Source organism: Salmo trutta, chromosome 2 (genome assembly GCF_901001165.1).
Source record: "Salmo trutta chromosome 2, fSalTru1.1, whole genome shotgun sequence".
Lineage (NCBI taxonomy): Eukaryota > Metazoa > Chordata > Actinopteri > Salmoniformes > Salmonidae > Salmo > Salmo trutta.
Window position 1 is genome coordinate 67,068,148 of NC_042958.1, and position 15,355 is coordinate 67,083,502.

Here is a 15,355-nt window from a genome sequence, read left to right on the forward strand (position 1 = left end):
AATAAAATGTGAATATTTGTAGCTACTTTTTAAGTTAATACCTGTAGGCAACTTGTGCAATACATTAGGAGATAAAGCACATTGCATTCTTCATTTCACCTGTCACATTAGTTTACGTTATGAAACTTAACGTAGTTCCCCAGAACAGTTGAGCCAGTCAAGTGTTTTTGTAAATAGCACAACGGGAAAAAGCGGTAGCTGGTATTTGGTTTTACTTGCTTGTAAGCTAAGTGGCCTAATTAATAAGGAGACGGGACATCCTATAGTGTTATCTTTCTGCTGTGTTTGAGAAGTCAAAGCTCTTTGGATGAGTTATCTGTACAGCTGCCACTGCTATTTTGATTTCCTTGCGTTTTTTTTCTCTCTTCTCCGTTCTCGGCCCTTCTCCAAGCAGAGCAGGTATTGCCCTAGCGACTCAGTCTCCGCACAGACGGCGTGAACACATGCTGCTCCAGAGCTGGTGCTATTTTTCTGTCAGACAAGCATAAATCAACTTTGTTAATTTGCACAATGTCTCTCGTTAAAGTTCGCTTGTAAATGTCCAAACTCAACAAGAATGTGTCCCTGTGCCCAAGAACGCCAAGGTAACCTGTCTATGACTATTGCTCGGTTAGCACTCACATCTGTAGCCATGAAATGCTTTGAAAGGCTCCCCCTCAGGAGGCTTAAAATATTCTGCATGGGGCCACGTTTCCTCAAAGTTCTAGAGCTGCACCATTGAGAGCATTTTGACTGACTGCATCACCGCTGCACCGCTGGCAACTGCTTGGTATCCGGCCACAAGGCGCTATAGAGGCTAGTGCATACAGCTCAGTACATCACTGGGGCCGAGCTCCGTGCCTTCACGGCCTCTGTTGGAGTCATGGAAATAGACTATTTTAATTCTGTAGTTAAAATATAATAGTGGGCCCTTAGAATATAGTTTTTGACATGACAAAAATAAAAAAGCAAGGGAGGAGTTATTGTGACAGGGTAGGGACCAAAGTGTTGAGCAGTGTTTCCTAGGGGACCCTATAATCTTTGGCTACGTTAAGTGTTTTTCTCTGAGCTACTTTGTGTAGCTAACATTGTCCATGCTTCACCTTTTCCTCTTTGATTTATAAGGTAGTGTTGCACAAACAACATGCTGATTTAGGCCTACACCATCTCTGGTATCAGGCTGTATTGGCTAGCTATGTTTACTCAGACTAGCAATTAGCATTAGCAGCTAAAACAATTTATTTTAGCCACAACTTGCTAAAAACTTACTGTTTGCGGACTGTAAGATAGACAAATTAATAGTGTCATTGTAGAACGCTTGTGGATTTATATTAAGACGCAGTGGAAATAAGCATCGTTGTCATCAACATTTTGATGCATGTGCTGCATTGACCATGCAGACTGAACGCAAATGGTCTTGTGGTTGAGCAACAACTGTGCTCCTTGAGTGACGGGGTGGGGCTTGGTCTGTGTGGAAAGTGGCAATGAGAGGGCAGGAGAGGAGAGGGATGACTCAAGTACCGGAGTAAACGAATACAAATGGATGCTACACACAACAGAGTAGCGTATCACATTTAACAAACCAAACATTGAAATACTGGTATAGAAGGTAAAAGTAAAAGCCCAAACTGGTCCATGCATCAATACCGGTGTATATCGTATACTCCTACCTATAGGGCCTTCAGAAAGTATTCACACCCCTTTTACTTTTTCCCCATGTTGGCACTAAAGTAATACTGCAAAACATGTGGCAAAGCATAACTTTTTATCCTGAATACAAAGTTTTATATTTGGGGTAAATCCAATAGAACACATTACTGAGTACCACTCTCCATATTTTCAAGCCTAGTGGTGGCTGCATCACGTTATGGGTATGCTTGTAATCGTTAAGGTCTGGGGAGTTTTTCAGGACAAAAAAAATGGAATGGAGCTAAGCACAGGCAATATCCTAGAGAAAAACCTGGTTCAGTGTGCTTTCCACCAGGCACTGGGAGATGAATTCACCTTTCAGCAGGACAACCTAAAATACAAGGCCGAATCTACACTCTGGTTACTTAACCAAGAAGACAGTGTATGTTGCCGAGTTACACTTTTGACTTCAATCTACTTAAATTGATGGCAAGATGTAAAAAATGATTGTCTAGCAATGATCAACAACCAATTTGACAGCGCTTGAAGAATTTTGAAAATAATGATTGGCAAATGTGGCACAATCCAGGTGTGGAAAGCGCATAAAGACTCACAGCTGTAATTGCTGCCAAAGTTGCTAATACGAAGTGTTGACTTAGGGGTGCGATTACTTATGTAAATGAGATTTCTGTATTTCATGTTCAATACATTTGCAAAAATTTCTAAAAACATGTTTTCACTTTGTCATTATAGGGTTTTGTGTGTAGTTTGGTGAGGGGAATAAGCATGTCTTAAATCAATTTTGAAAACGGGCTGTAAAACACTGGAATAAGTTGAGGGGTATGAATACTTTCTTGTGTAACTTTGAGCTGGATTGCCTGTCTTTGCCATTATCTTCATTTTTGCTCATTGGCATATTTAGCTAGCAGTCTCTGGAAATTCTTTAGTAAAATGTGTTAAATAGGCATTTTTTTCCCTTCATTTTTAGCTCCCCTTGTGCACTAAGACGGTAATACCATAAATCCCGGAATGAGGCCGATATGAAAATCTGGATACACCCTAGTCACTAGAGCGGAAAGGGGAAATGTTGCTTAATGGTCCACAATATATCACATGTTCATCCAGGGTGAAAGCTGTATCAATGTGGGATCTACACGTTATTTACCGCAATATCTGTACTGTGTGTCTCTCTCGATAGTGACCTTTTGTCTCCTCTCCCTCTCCAGCCCTGTCAGACTATCTATCAGGTGTTCCACGATGCTGTCAGCCGTTTGATCCAGTATGGAGTTCTGTATGTGGCAGAGGTGAGTTTTACATGCTGTCCGGCTGCAAAATGCCAAAACAAGGTCTTCAGTCTCAAATGAAATCTTGATTGAAAATGCTTATATTTAACTGAATTTTCTAGCAAATGTTCTGAACCGTGTGGTGTGTGGTGTGTGTGTGTGTGTGTGTGTGCGCACGTTTGTGTTATTGTGTGTGTCCGTGTATTCATCCAGGAGGACCAGGAGGAGCTGACCCCCAGCCCCACCGAGGAGCCATGGCCTAAGAAGTTCCCTGAGCCCCTGTCGTGGAGGAGTGATGAGGAGGACGAGGACAGCGACTTTGCAGAGGAGCAGAGGGACCGCTACCTCAAAGTAAGCCAGCCACACTGACCTTGGAAAACGATCACCAGTCAGTTAGCTTGGGTGTCCAAAATGGCACTTTTTTCCCCCCTATATAGTACAATCAAAAGTAGTACAATAGATACAGATAACTGACAAATTAAAGGATACACCAATATAAAGTTTCTTATTAGGACGTTGGACCACCACAAGCTGCCAAAACCACTTCAGTGCACCTTGGCATAAATTCTACAAACGTCTGAAACTCTATTGGAGGGATGCAACTCCTCCATTCTTCCAAGATAAAGTCCATCATTTGGTGTATTATTGATGGTGGTGGAAAACGTCTCAGGCACCGCTCCAGGATCTCACGTCTTCAATTGGGTTGAGATCTGGTGACTGGGACGCGCACACACACACACACACACACACACACATACTATGCTCCTTTAAGACCCCTCTTTCAAAGCCACTGGGATATCTTCTAGCCATGGTATCCAAAATAATGGGCAACTGGGCTTTTTTTTTTTATACGTGACCACTAAGCATGATGGGATGCTAACTGCTTAATTAACTCAATAACCAAACCTGTGTGAAATCACCTGATTTCAATGTACTTTATATCCCTCATTTACTCAAGTGTTGCCTTTTTTATTTTGGCACTAAACCTGGATACCCCTTCAAATTAGTGTATTTGGTTATTTCAGCCACACCTGTTGCTGACAGATGTATAAAATCAGGCACACAGCCATGTAATCTCCAGTGACAAGCATTGGCAGAATGGCCTTACTGAAGAGCTCAGTGACTTTCAACGTGGCACCGTCAGAAAATGCCACCTTTCCAACAAGTCAGTTTGTCAAATTTCTGCCCTGCTAGAGCTCCCCCAGTCAACTGTTATTGTGAAGTGTAAACGTCTAGGAGCAACAATGGCTCAGCCGCGAAGTGGTTTTGCCACACAAGCTCACAGAACGGGACCGAGTGCTGAAGCACGTATTGCATAAAAATAATCTGTCCTTGTTTGCAACACTCGCTACAGAGTTCCAAATTGCCTATGGGAGCAAGAACTGTTCGTCGGGAGCTTCATGAAATGGGTTTCCATGGCTGAGCAGCCGCACACAAACCTAAGATCACCATGCTCAATGCCAAGCGTCGGCTGGAGTGGTGTAAAGCTCGCCGCCATTGGACTCTGGAGCAGTAGAAACGCGTTCTCTGGTGTGATGAATCATGCTTCATCTGGCAGTCCGACAGACTAATATGTGTTTGGTGGATACCAGGAGAACACTACCTGCCCCAATGCATAGTACCAACTGTAAAGTTTGGTAGAGGAGGAATAATGGTCTGGGGCTGTTTTTCATGGTTCAGGCTAGGCCCCTTAGTTCCAGTGAAGGGACATTTTAACGCTACAGCATACAATGACATTCTAGATGATTCTGTGCTTCAACAGTTTGGAGAAGACCCTTTCCTGTTTCAGCATGACAATGCCCCGGTGCACAAAGCGAGGTCCATACAGAAATGATTTGTCGATCGGTGTGGAAGAACTTGACTGGCCTGCACAGAGCCCTGACCTCAACTCCATCGAACACCTCTGGGATGAATTGGAAGGCCGGCAGCGAACCAGGCCTAATCGCCCAACATCAGTGCCCAACCTCACTAATGCTCTTGTGACTGACTGAATGGATGCAAGTCTCTGCAGCAATGTTACATCTAGTGGAAAGCCTTCCCTGAAGAGTGGAGGCTGTTATAGCAGCAAAGTCGGACCAACTCCATATGAATGTTTTTGGAATTAGATGTTCGATGAGCAGGTGTCCACATACTTATGTCCATGTTGTGTATGTATGTGTTGCATTTATATTTTTGATAGATATAGCTAATTTTATTAGATTTTACTGAGTTACAGTTCATATGAGGAAATTAGTCTAAAATAAATTCTTTAGCAGACACACTTATCCAGAGCGACTTACAGTAGTGAGTACATAAACAATACTTTTTTCGTACTGGTCTCCCGTGGGAATCGAACCCACAACCCTGCCGCTGCAAGCGCCATGCTCTGCCAACTGAGCTACACAGGATCACTAGGCTGTAATATATGGATTTCACATGACTGGAAATGGATATGCATCTGTTGGTCACAAGATACCTTAAAGAAAAATGGATCTCAGGATCTCGTCATGGTATTTTTGCGTGTTCAAATTGCCATCGATAAAATGCAATTGTTTTCGTTGTCCATAGCTTATACCTTCCTATACCATAATCCCACTGCCACCATGGGGCACTCTATTCACAACACTGACATCGGCAAACTGCTCGCCCACACGACGCCATACACGTGGACAATTGTGCATTAATCTGCTGCCGACAAAGAAAATATCTGCCCTGTAGCTGCGGCGGTGGCTAATGTTTTATTTATTATTTTAAATATATTTTTACATGCAAATATAAAAATGTATGATGACTTTTCAGCTAGCTGAATAAGAAGTGATAAACAAATATGAAGTTCAGTTCAATCAAAGCTACCAGAGATAAGATGTGCATTTATCTGTGGCCAATGACCTTGAGGCTTTTTGGGTGGGGCAGTACTTATGTAACTCTATGGCAGCACCCCAAGGGGGCTAAAGCTGCCAGGACCTCCCAGTATGTGCTGCAGTCACACACTATCCTTCACTCACCCACCTGAATCTCTTCAGCATGCTCCAATTACACGCATCCTATCACGCGCAACCGGAGAAAATTGAGGGCTAGCCCCTCCGTAACAGCTTCAAAAGAGGCTGAAATAGCTGAATACGGGAGCTGCCTTACTCAAAGAAAATGTACCAAAACGTCAGTACAACTGGGAAGCGGCCGTGTATGATTTTATTATTCAAGCAGTTAAAAAAACTGAAACATGTTTGCTAACTGAGATATGTTGTGGCCTGAATGAATGCCAGAATTGCATGCAAAACTGATGTATCTGCTGGATGGTGGTGCGGCTGAGACCCACTTGCCCTGAATGACGCGTCGCCACTGAGCTGTCGGCTCTCACTCACTCTATCTAGCTAATGTGTTTTTAGTTCCCACTTCTTCAGGTGGTAAATAGCCTAAAAAAGATGCAGGCATATTAATCTCTAAAGAGCCAAAAAGAAATCGGATCCATCTGGATCCTATTTTGACTTGTTACACATCAATCATGCTTTCCCTGATCATGTTAGCTCAAATAGCTAACTTCTTTCTTGTCTTACTACTAAATGGTAGTGGAAAAAGTTAGTCTAGAGCCCTGGCGATAATAGGAAGTAACTGCAGCATTGTTATCGAGCAAAATGTCAATTTATTGTGCTATTACTTTTTATCCATATCGAATAGGATGCAGCCCTTTTTGTTATTCTGCAATTATACCTTGACTCATACACCCTTACATTACAAACTCCTACTACATACACCCTTACACACGCTGATATTGCCTACACCTTTATGCACCAGGTCCAGTGTTTCTGCTGCTGTTTTGTCCACAACAATCCTGAGCTGTGTCAAACTTAAAAAAAATACATCTCTGACCATTTGCTGTGTGTGTCCACAGGTGAGCCTATCCCCCGAGCACCAGGAGTTCTTTGTCTTCCTGCAGCGTCTCCTCAGCCCCGTACTGGAGGCCTACAGCGGGGCGGCCATCTTTGTCCACAGCCTGAGCCAGCCCATGACCGAGCCCGAGTACACGCAGCAGCTCTTCCGATACCTGCTCACACGCACCGAGAAGGGAGTGGCCGCCTACGGTACGAACCGTTGTTTGACATTTTATTTTCTATACTGCGGCTTTTACCAGATAAAGACCTCGGCGCTCTGCAAATCGTACACTGTAATGCTGCCTAATATCACCTTTTTTAATACTAATGTTCAGACCTGGGGCCATAAGTATGAAGTTTCTCAGAGTAGGAGTGCTGATCTAGGGTCAGCTCCCAACGTCAATGGACTCTAATTCATTGTCATCTAAAAGGCTAAACTGATCCCAAATCGGCACTACTCTGAGACTACTACATACAGCTCCCGAGGTTGATCATCTTAGTCAGGACAAACAACCCGAAATAAGATTCTCTCTCCTCTTCTGTTCTCTTCTCTTAGGTGAAAGTGCGACACACTACCTCGTGAAGAACACCGTGAGAACGTTTAAGGAACTTGGGGTGAGAGACCGCTAGGTTCTACCATGTAGCATCCATCCTCCCTCTGTTTTGGTAGTTCTGAAGACTGTCTTCTGTTAGTCAACTTCTGAAAAGATCTATGCACTAAACTCAGTGGTGGCTCACTGCAGAACAAACTCTGCTGATATTCTAATCTCAATTCCAATAAGCTGTTCAAATGTGTGTTTTTTTTTAAATGTCCATCTCTGGTGTTATCTAATTTAAATGGCTGCAGGTCCTGAAGGAGAGGCGGGAGAACCATGTGTCATTGGTGGAGCTGAGCAGCACCTTCCTACCTCAGGCGAATCGGAACAAGCTCCTGTATTACATCCTGGGCTTCACCCTCCTGTGACCTACAACCTTCCCATCGAGCTCCACCCAACCTGTCTCCCCTCCACAAGGGCTTTTACTGGCTAGTTCTAACCAATCAGAGGTGCTACTCTATGGAAAGCTTTACCAGGAAGTGCCTTTCGTGAAACCACTATTAGCCAGAAGAGACTTGAAGTCAGTCTTCCTCCTCCAGTTGAGACCCTTCCACCTGTAGAACTGTGCAGCTAGATTGAAAGGAAAAAAACAAAACTGTCCCTCATCTGACTCTATAATCGTCCTTCAGTGAAAGTCAGTTTTTAATTGGATTGGTCTTTTAACTATAGGAATACGGATTCATTAACTGTAGGAATACATACTCATCTTCGTTGGACTAATCATATTGTTTTTCTCTCAGTCCAGTAAATGAATGTCATCTTTACAAACACAAAAAAACAATGCCTTTGGTGTAAAAAAATAAATAAGAGGCAGAGGGCATTTTTTTGCACCAGAATGCATGTAGAACATTTGCTCATTGCTAGGCCCCTATCCATACGTTAGAAACTGAAACCACGTATTAGAAACGGACATAATGAAGAAGACTACAAAAAAAATTTAAAAGCATGCAAGTCAAAGAACTCACTATATACAAGTGTTACTCATCTCAAGTTTAGTCCATGGGCATATCTACAGTGAGCAGCCTGCCCATGGTTCTGTACACCTCTAAAGACTTTAACCTCCTGTGTTGATATTTTTCTATGTTGTATGAATGAAAGGGCATTCTGGTGCAACCACCACATGAAACTTGCCCCTTGTGTTACCTTGAACACGGGCCACTCGCTTTGATGTCTGACAATCGGCAGACTCGTCGCGCTAACTTTCTTTTCCCTGACCGAATTGGCAAATGTGGCTCAAATTCCAAGGCACTTACCGCTGTTCAACATGAATTCCTGGCGTTAATACCTAGTTGTATGATTTCCATAGCCATTTGGAACAGCAATGTAGCTACATGTCAAACATTTTGTTAGTGTTTTACATCTGCCGAAATGGAATTAGAATTTCTCAAAATGTGTAACTAAAGCAGAGAGCTGATATGAACAAATATTAATTGCTGCACAATATTTAAAAAGAATAATAATAAATACTCTTCCCAAGAGTCATGAAGCATTACGATACCTTGCAAAATCCAGCACTTCCTTTTCATGCACGAGAGTATGTAGTTTAGGTATTAAAACTGTAGTCATGCAAAGGTTACGGTGCAGCCAAGTAGGTCATTGCAGCGCTGGCACCCTTTTTACAAAATGATTCAAATGTAATAACTGATTTTAGTGTTGCTAAAACAACACGCGTTGTATATTACTAAATGTACTTGGAAGCCTTAAATGGCATACAAGGCTCTTGCAATGTATACTTTGACTTTGTCGTGAATCATTTTTGGGGTACGGGGGTGGGGGATCCGATGTGTGCGTTTACCCAACATCTACACGAATGTGACGCATCAGAGCACACTTCCTCAAACCTGTCATACGAGTTACATAAGGCGTAAGATCAGCATAGCAAGCCTTTCGTTTTCCGTGAACTTATCTATGGTCTCCCGCTTTATCTTCCTTGTAGCGGGTGGGATGGGGAAACTACTCTGTAAATTTGACTTGTTCTTACTCGTAAAAGACTGTACTGTAGAATAACTTTACTTAGGGCGACTTGGTTACTCACATGGTTGCCTCCGCACAACTTCCAGACAAGGTTCTGTCGTTAGCATAGTCACAGGAGGACCTTTTGGTTATGAACGGTAAATACCTGATGAATATGTCATTTGGTTCATCAAACAAGCTAACTGGTCCTCCTGAAGCTAGCAAGTTAGATGGGAGGTATTGGCTTAGATCGCTTTGCACGCTGGAATAGGTTATTTTTAGTCACTTCGAGGAAAAGATCTGTCTCCCTTTTTTGCTTTTTAGCCTCATGTAAAGCCGCAAAGCTTTAGCTAGTTAGGATAGAGGGACTATTGATGTACCAACTCCATTTCTCCTGGTTGTCTTTGGTATGGAGTATGACCCTAATAATCCATCAGCTGCACGGCTTGTCCTTTTACAAGTGTGTGTTGACCCTTCTTGTTGTGGACTAGCCTCTCTGGCTGGATAATGGGGCACTGTTTTAAGACTTTAGAAATGCATTTCTCCTGTCTTGAACATCTCTGATCTGTGAAAGCAAGGTTTCTACTGTACTTTATTACTCTGTCTGATCCATCCTTGCCAAGGAGGGAAAGAAGGAATGATTTCATGTTCTAGACGTATATGAACAGGGCCCAACTCCCCGTCTGGTAATATTGGGTCTCTGAGACGTTGGGGTCGTTCATGCCGATGTGCAGCACAAGTTAGTTTGAAAATGAAGGTTTGAGGTAATGGGAGCAGAGGGGAAGCCAATGAAAGTGCAAGGGATGACATAAACGTTGAAAAAGATGAACTAGAGAGATGACAAAACGGAACGTCTCAAGATCAGTCTAGTTTACACTATTGCTACCAATTTTGATTTGAAGAAATATACTAATTTGGTGTTGTAGGGTGTTAAGTTGGAGAAATATGGGTTTGTCTATAATCCCTATTGTGATATTGTTTATTAATTTGGGAATCATGGTCTGCAAAGGCACAGTGATATGTAACTCATCAAAATTAGTTTCAATGCATTAAGCTGAGCTTGAGTCAATGTCAAATGTAGCAGATTCCATTTCCCTGTATTTATAGTGTAGTTGTGTAAAACTGTTTAGATTAAACACTGGAACTCTGCGTTGGTGTCGGTTGTTTAAAAATGTTGGACCTGAATGCAACTCTGCATTATGATATGGACTGTCATTTTCCATTTGAATTGCCCGTCTTTAGTATTCATTAGGATAGAGTTGACGCCATTGAATAGCAGAGGCTCGCAAGGGGAGTTAAATGAGCACAAAGCTCATTTGGTGTTGCCAGGGCCTGGCTGTTTCTTTTGGGAACCACACATGGGGTAATACACTTTCGTAGCAACTTGTTTGCTAGGTGCCACACGGTACAGATATTGAATGTGGACACCGGTGTGCAGCGCACACTATAAGAACACAATCACAGCTAACGATCTACTCTCTCGGTACAGACTGTCTCTCCAAGAGACCAGTATTTAAAGCAATAATAAACCCAGATTCTGTAAGTTACTCAAACTCACCCCTGTGGCACGCCCAAATTGAGACAAGGCTTTGTGCATGTATCCGCTGGTCGCCATCAATTTCATAGGTACCTAAATGTGAACTCTATACTTAACCTGAGAGATGTAGACTAGTGTGTGTGCGTGATAGTAGGAAACCAAGTTGGGTTTGTTACTTCTGTATCTTACCTTTCCCCCAAATAGATGTGTTAATTGTAAGACTCTCGCTCAATCGGCGCTCAAACATGTTTAGTTTTGGCACATCTGGATGGTGGTTGAATCATGTCACTGTGGGCAACATGTTGATGCCAAAAGGATGCATACAAACGACGTTAACCTTTTGTAGACAATAAACCTTAACTGTATTCTTTGAGCATGATGCCTTTTAATACATTGTAGTTTTGTTTTTTGTTGGTGTATGTTGTGCATGTTAGCTGAGGCCCATGTAGCATGGCCACTAAAAGAACTCACTGTAAGAGTAGTAACTCGTTAAAAACAAAAGGTCATTATTTTCTTACAAGAACACAAGTTTACCATAGGAAGAGTCACCAGCTACTAAAAAACATGTCATTCTTTATGTTCCTGCTTCCATAGAACAAAAACAATATTCAAGCACAGTTGTCAGCACATTTTTTTTTTTTTTTTTTAATAAATTAATGATTAACAATGCAGTTTTGTCTTGTCATTTTTGAAAGGAATGATGATCAATCACAAAAATGGTGGTGATACATTCATGCCTCTGCGTTTTGAAAATGAAAAATTGTCTTTTGTCCATAACATTTGTAATCAGTTTACATTACTGTGTGGGCAAAGTCCCTTAATAAGATCCTTTTATGTGAGGTGAAGAGATGAAGACGATACTCACACACGTGCCAAACCTTTATTTATATATGAGGGGAAGTCGCTTAAAGGACAATGTAACATTTGGATTTCTACAGAACTATATGACATTAATCAACAGATGAGTAATAAAGCCATTTTTCCACCTCAAATATTTCCTGATCAGAACCTCTCACTGCTGGATTTGTTCCATCACTCCTGGACTGTAATGCAGTACTCTTTGGACTCCCACTGCACTAGAAAGAATACAATAGTTTCAAAACTCAGCAAGGGTCCTCCTGACACAGTCTCGCTAGAGGTTAGACCATGGGAACCATACACTTAAGACAACTTCTACTTTTGTATCTGTCCTATTAGGGCGTCTGAGAGCACAGGCAGCACCATTCAAGCCATCTCTATAGACCGGTTGTTTGGCAGCAAAACCGACACAGGGTTGGCTTAGATCAGGGATGGGCAACGCCGGTCCTCGGGGGGGCCTCACCTTGAGAGAGAAACATTTTCGACCCCCTCTTCGACAGGGAAGAGAACATTTTAAGTTATTCTACACATTTTGCCATGGGGTGTAGAGAAATGTGTGTTTTTTTTTAATGATATCTGAATGAGTGAATAACAAAATCATTGGTCCTCAGTTGGTTGACCATGATTACTACAAGTTTAGATTTACCAATCCTAAAATGTTATGTTTTTAAAGGCTTGCAGACATTGGGTAATTGAGTGAGTGACATACCAAGAAAACAAACTGCTGATGTGCAACCACATTTCGAAATTGCACCTTGTGTTCCACTTTTCAACCTCTCAACAGTAAATTATGACTAGACTCGGTTCCAAAATTGGGCATTAATCCGCGCACCTTCAGTGCTGGAATCTTGAACCAAATATTGTCTCACTTGTGGTCACTAGATGGTGATATAGTTTAACCTAATTTTTCCAGTCTGATTAAAACCAGCTGTGAATTACTGGGGCGGGAGGTAAACTTCAAATAATAATAGCACTGCATTAAACCCAACTTTAACACTGCTTGCCCTAATGCCTAACCTTTAAAACCAAAAAGCTCGTTTTTGTTTTCATAAATGTGTACAATATAGCTAATCATGACTTTGCAGCTGGCCCATCTAGCAGGAAATCGCTCGGTTCAGCCTCCAAGACAAGACTCATCCCAATAAACGTCAATTTACGAAAATTACATTCGTTTTAGGCTACCTTTTGACTGAAAGATGTCAGCCAGTCAGTTAGGTCCTTTTTCTCTCTCTCTCTCTCTCCTTGCACCTGGCTAGCAGGGCAATTTGGAAAGGCTGTTTTTACTTTATGATAACCCGCTTATTGTGACATTTCCGATGCTGCCCTAAAATAAACATAAGCAAAAACCGCAACAGTGGAGATTCAGCACCATGGATAGTGCTGCGGTTGAAAATTTCCCTGCGAATCTGACTAGTCAAGCCCGTGCCATACGGTCTATGGCCCATGCTCTCTTGCCTGCAATTGTAGAGGATTTGAAAAAGTATATTTTTGGTAAGAAGAAGCATTTGCTCCTTTCCCTGCCTCTGTGCAACGTGGTCTCGGGGGGGCAATTTGTATTATTCTATAGGTAATTCTGTGACACTCAATTTAGTATGAGATTTATATATAGAAGGTTGCGCAGGGATTGGAGCAAATGCTTCTTCCTACCAAAAATATTTTTTTTCAAATGTGAGGGTACATTACGAATGAAGTAGTGGTTGTACAATATCATGCGAACTGGAGGACATATCAAACATCTTACTTGGTTGTACAAAAGCATATGAATTAGATGACATAACTTAATTATCATATGCCTTGGAGGTATAGTATTGCAAATATTTATCTGAGACCAGATGTTGACGGTTAGGGGACCTAATGACAAAGGTTAGGTGAATTGGGTTAAGTTTGGAATAAAGGTTATCTTCAATGCAACCGTTGGCCCGACACGACTTGAACACGCAACTTTTGGATTGCGACTGTCGCGGATTACGCCCACCCATGCACCCTCCCCGACCAACCTTCTTACTCAAATCACTAGACCATCAGGTAGGTTTTGGAGGAGCTCAGACATTCGTGAAGTATATTTCCTATGGCTCTGATCCAGACTGCTCTGTGTCAATTAGCCTACAAATTCTGCGCTGTTCATAAGGCTGGTCTTCAATCACAATTTGACAATTGATAGTCACCCATCAGACTGTTGTCAATGTAATATGTTATTGTCTTTAGGCTATACATTATATGTGAAATTTGTTTTGATATAGTTTCAGTTAGTGCCACAGTTTCTAGGTTATGTTGGAGCCTCTGCCAGTGCCACATAGCTAAAGTTAAAAGATTTGTGAGATGGGGATTGCCTAACTGCATGGAGAGGTCACGTGTAGCCATACACATGATAGTTATCGATGCAATTGATAGGCCTAGAAGTCATGCAAGCACTGATGTTTTCTATTGGGGACTTTATGTTGAGTAGGTCTAAATATGGAAGGCTACTATTGTTGTGATGGCTGGTCAAATGTATGAATGATATGTCTGTTTCCAGCACCTATTTGCACGTGCATATTTTGTGTATTTGCATGTATGGCATAGAAATGGTCTGTCATTGGTTCAGGTTCCCATCACTTTTCTTCTCAGGGAAACGGGAAGAAGCTTTGTCAGGAAATCTCGGTATCCCAGTTACCTAATTATTGCTCCTATCATTGGTATTAGCAAGTTTCTTAGTTTTCGGTTATGGTAAAGTAAGACAGTAATCTCATAGGTAGGCCCAGAGCCTTATATAACGAAATAGCTTAATGACTGTTTATGAAAAAAATCTAAGCCACATTTTAAGTCGGCCAACCAATGATTCCGTGGGACAGTTGCACATATCCTACATACATTTTATGGGCATTTTTTGTTCCAATTGCAATGTCCAACGGAATGATGACACCAATCAGACAGCAGTAATGCGGGAAACCGAGAGAAGGCAATCGTTTGTTTACTCGCATATTATCCAATTGGCCGCTCTAACAATGAAAATAATTGTCTTCAAACATGGAAATCAGTTGGGAGGAGGCAAGATCAGGTGGGACCATTCTAGCCAATGAGAGGGCAGATACGCGTGTGAACATCCCGCACAACTCCAATAGTGTTTTTTTCTCAAAGTTGTAGGGATGTCACGTGTCCTACTTATTACAGTAAACTCATAACAACCTAACACAATGCACAGACCGCACACGCACTTGGGCAAATAAATTTTGTCCTCCCACACCAAACGTGATCATGACAGGCAGGTTGAAATATCAAAACAAACTCTGAACCAATTATATTAATTTGGGGACAGGTGGAAAAGCATTAAACGTTTATGGCAATTTAGCTGTCACGACTTCTGCCGAAGTCGATGCCCCTCCTTGTTCAGGTGGTGCTCGGCGGTCGACGTCACCGGTCTTCTAGCCATCATTGATCCATTTTTCATTTTCCATTGGTTTTGTCTTGTCTTCCTACACACCTGGTTCCAATCCCATTAATTACATGCTGTGTATTTAACCCTCTGTTTCCCCTCATGTCCTTGTTGGAGATTGTTTGGTGTTATGTATTTTGTATAGGTGTGCGACGGTTTCTCCTGCGCCTGACTTCCCTGCCACCAACACACACGACAATGACATTAGCAAGCTAGCTTGCAGTTGCTTGCTAATTTGTCCTATTTAGCTAGCTTGCTGT

At 42.0% G+C, this 15,355-nt stretch overlaps 1 protein-coding gene across 1 annotated transcript in view; it reads left to right on the forward strand.

Moving 5' to 3' along the window:
• Positions 1 to 11,188, forward strand: part of gpam (glycerol-3-phosphate acyltransferase, mitochondrial) — a 40,644-nt gene extending 29,456 nt beyond the window's left edge. The window contains exons 17-21 of the mRNA XM_029711978.1: positions 2,835 to 2,912; positions 3,105 to 3,242; positions 6,760 to 6,949; positions 7,296 to 7,354; positions 7,587 to 11,188. Coding sequence (XP_029567838.1) covers positions 2,835 to 2,912; positions 3,105 to 3,242; positions 6,760 to 6,949; positions 7,296 to 7,354; positions 7,587 to 7,703 — 582 coding nt within the window. The 3' untranslated portion in view covers positions 7,704 to 11,188. The remainder of the gene's footprint in view (positions 1 to 2,834; positions 2,913 to 3,104; positions 3,243 to 6,759; positions 6,950 to 7,295; positions 7,355 to 7,586) is intronic.
• The last annotated feature ends 4,167 nt before the right edge of the window (positions 11,189 to 15,355 follow it).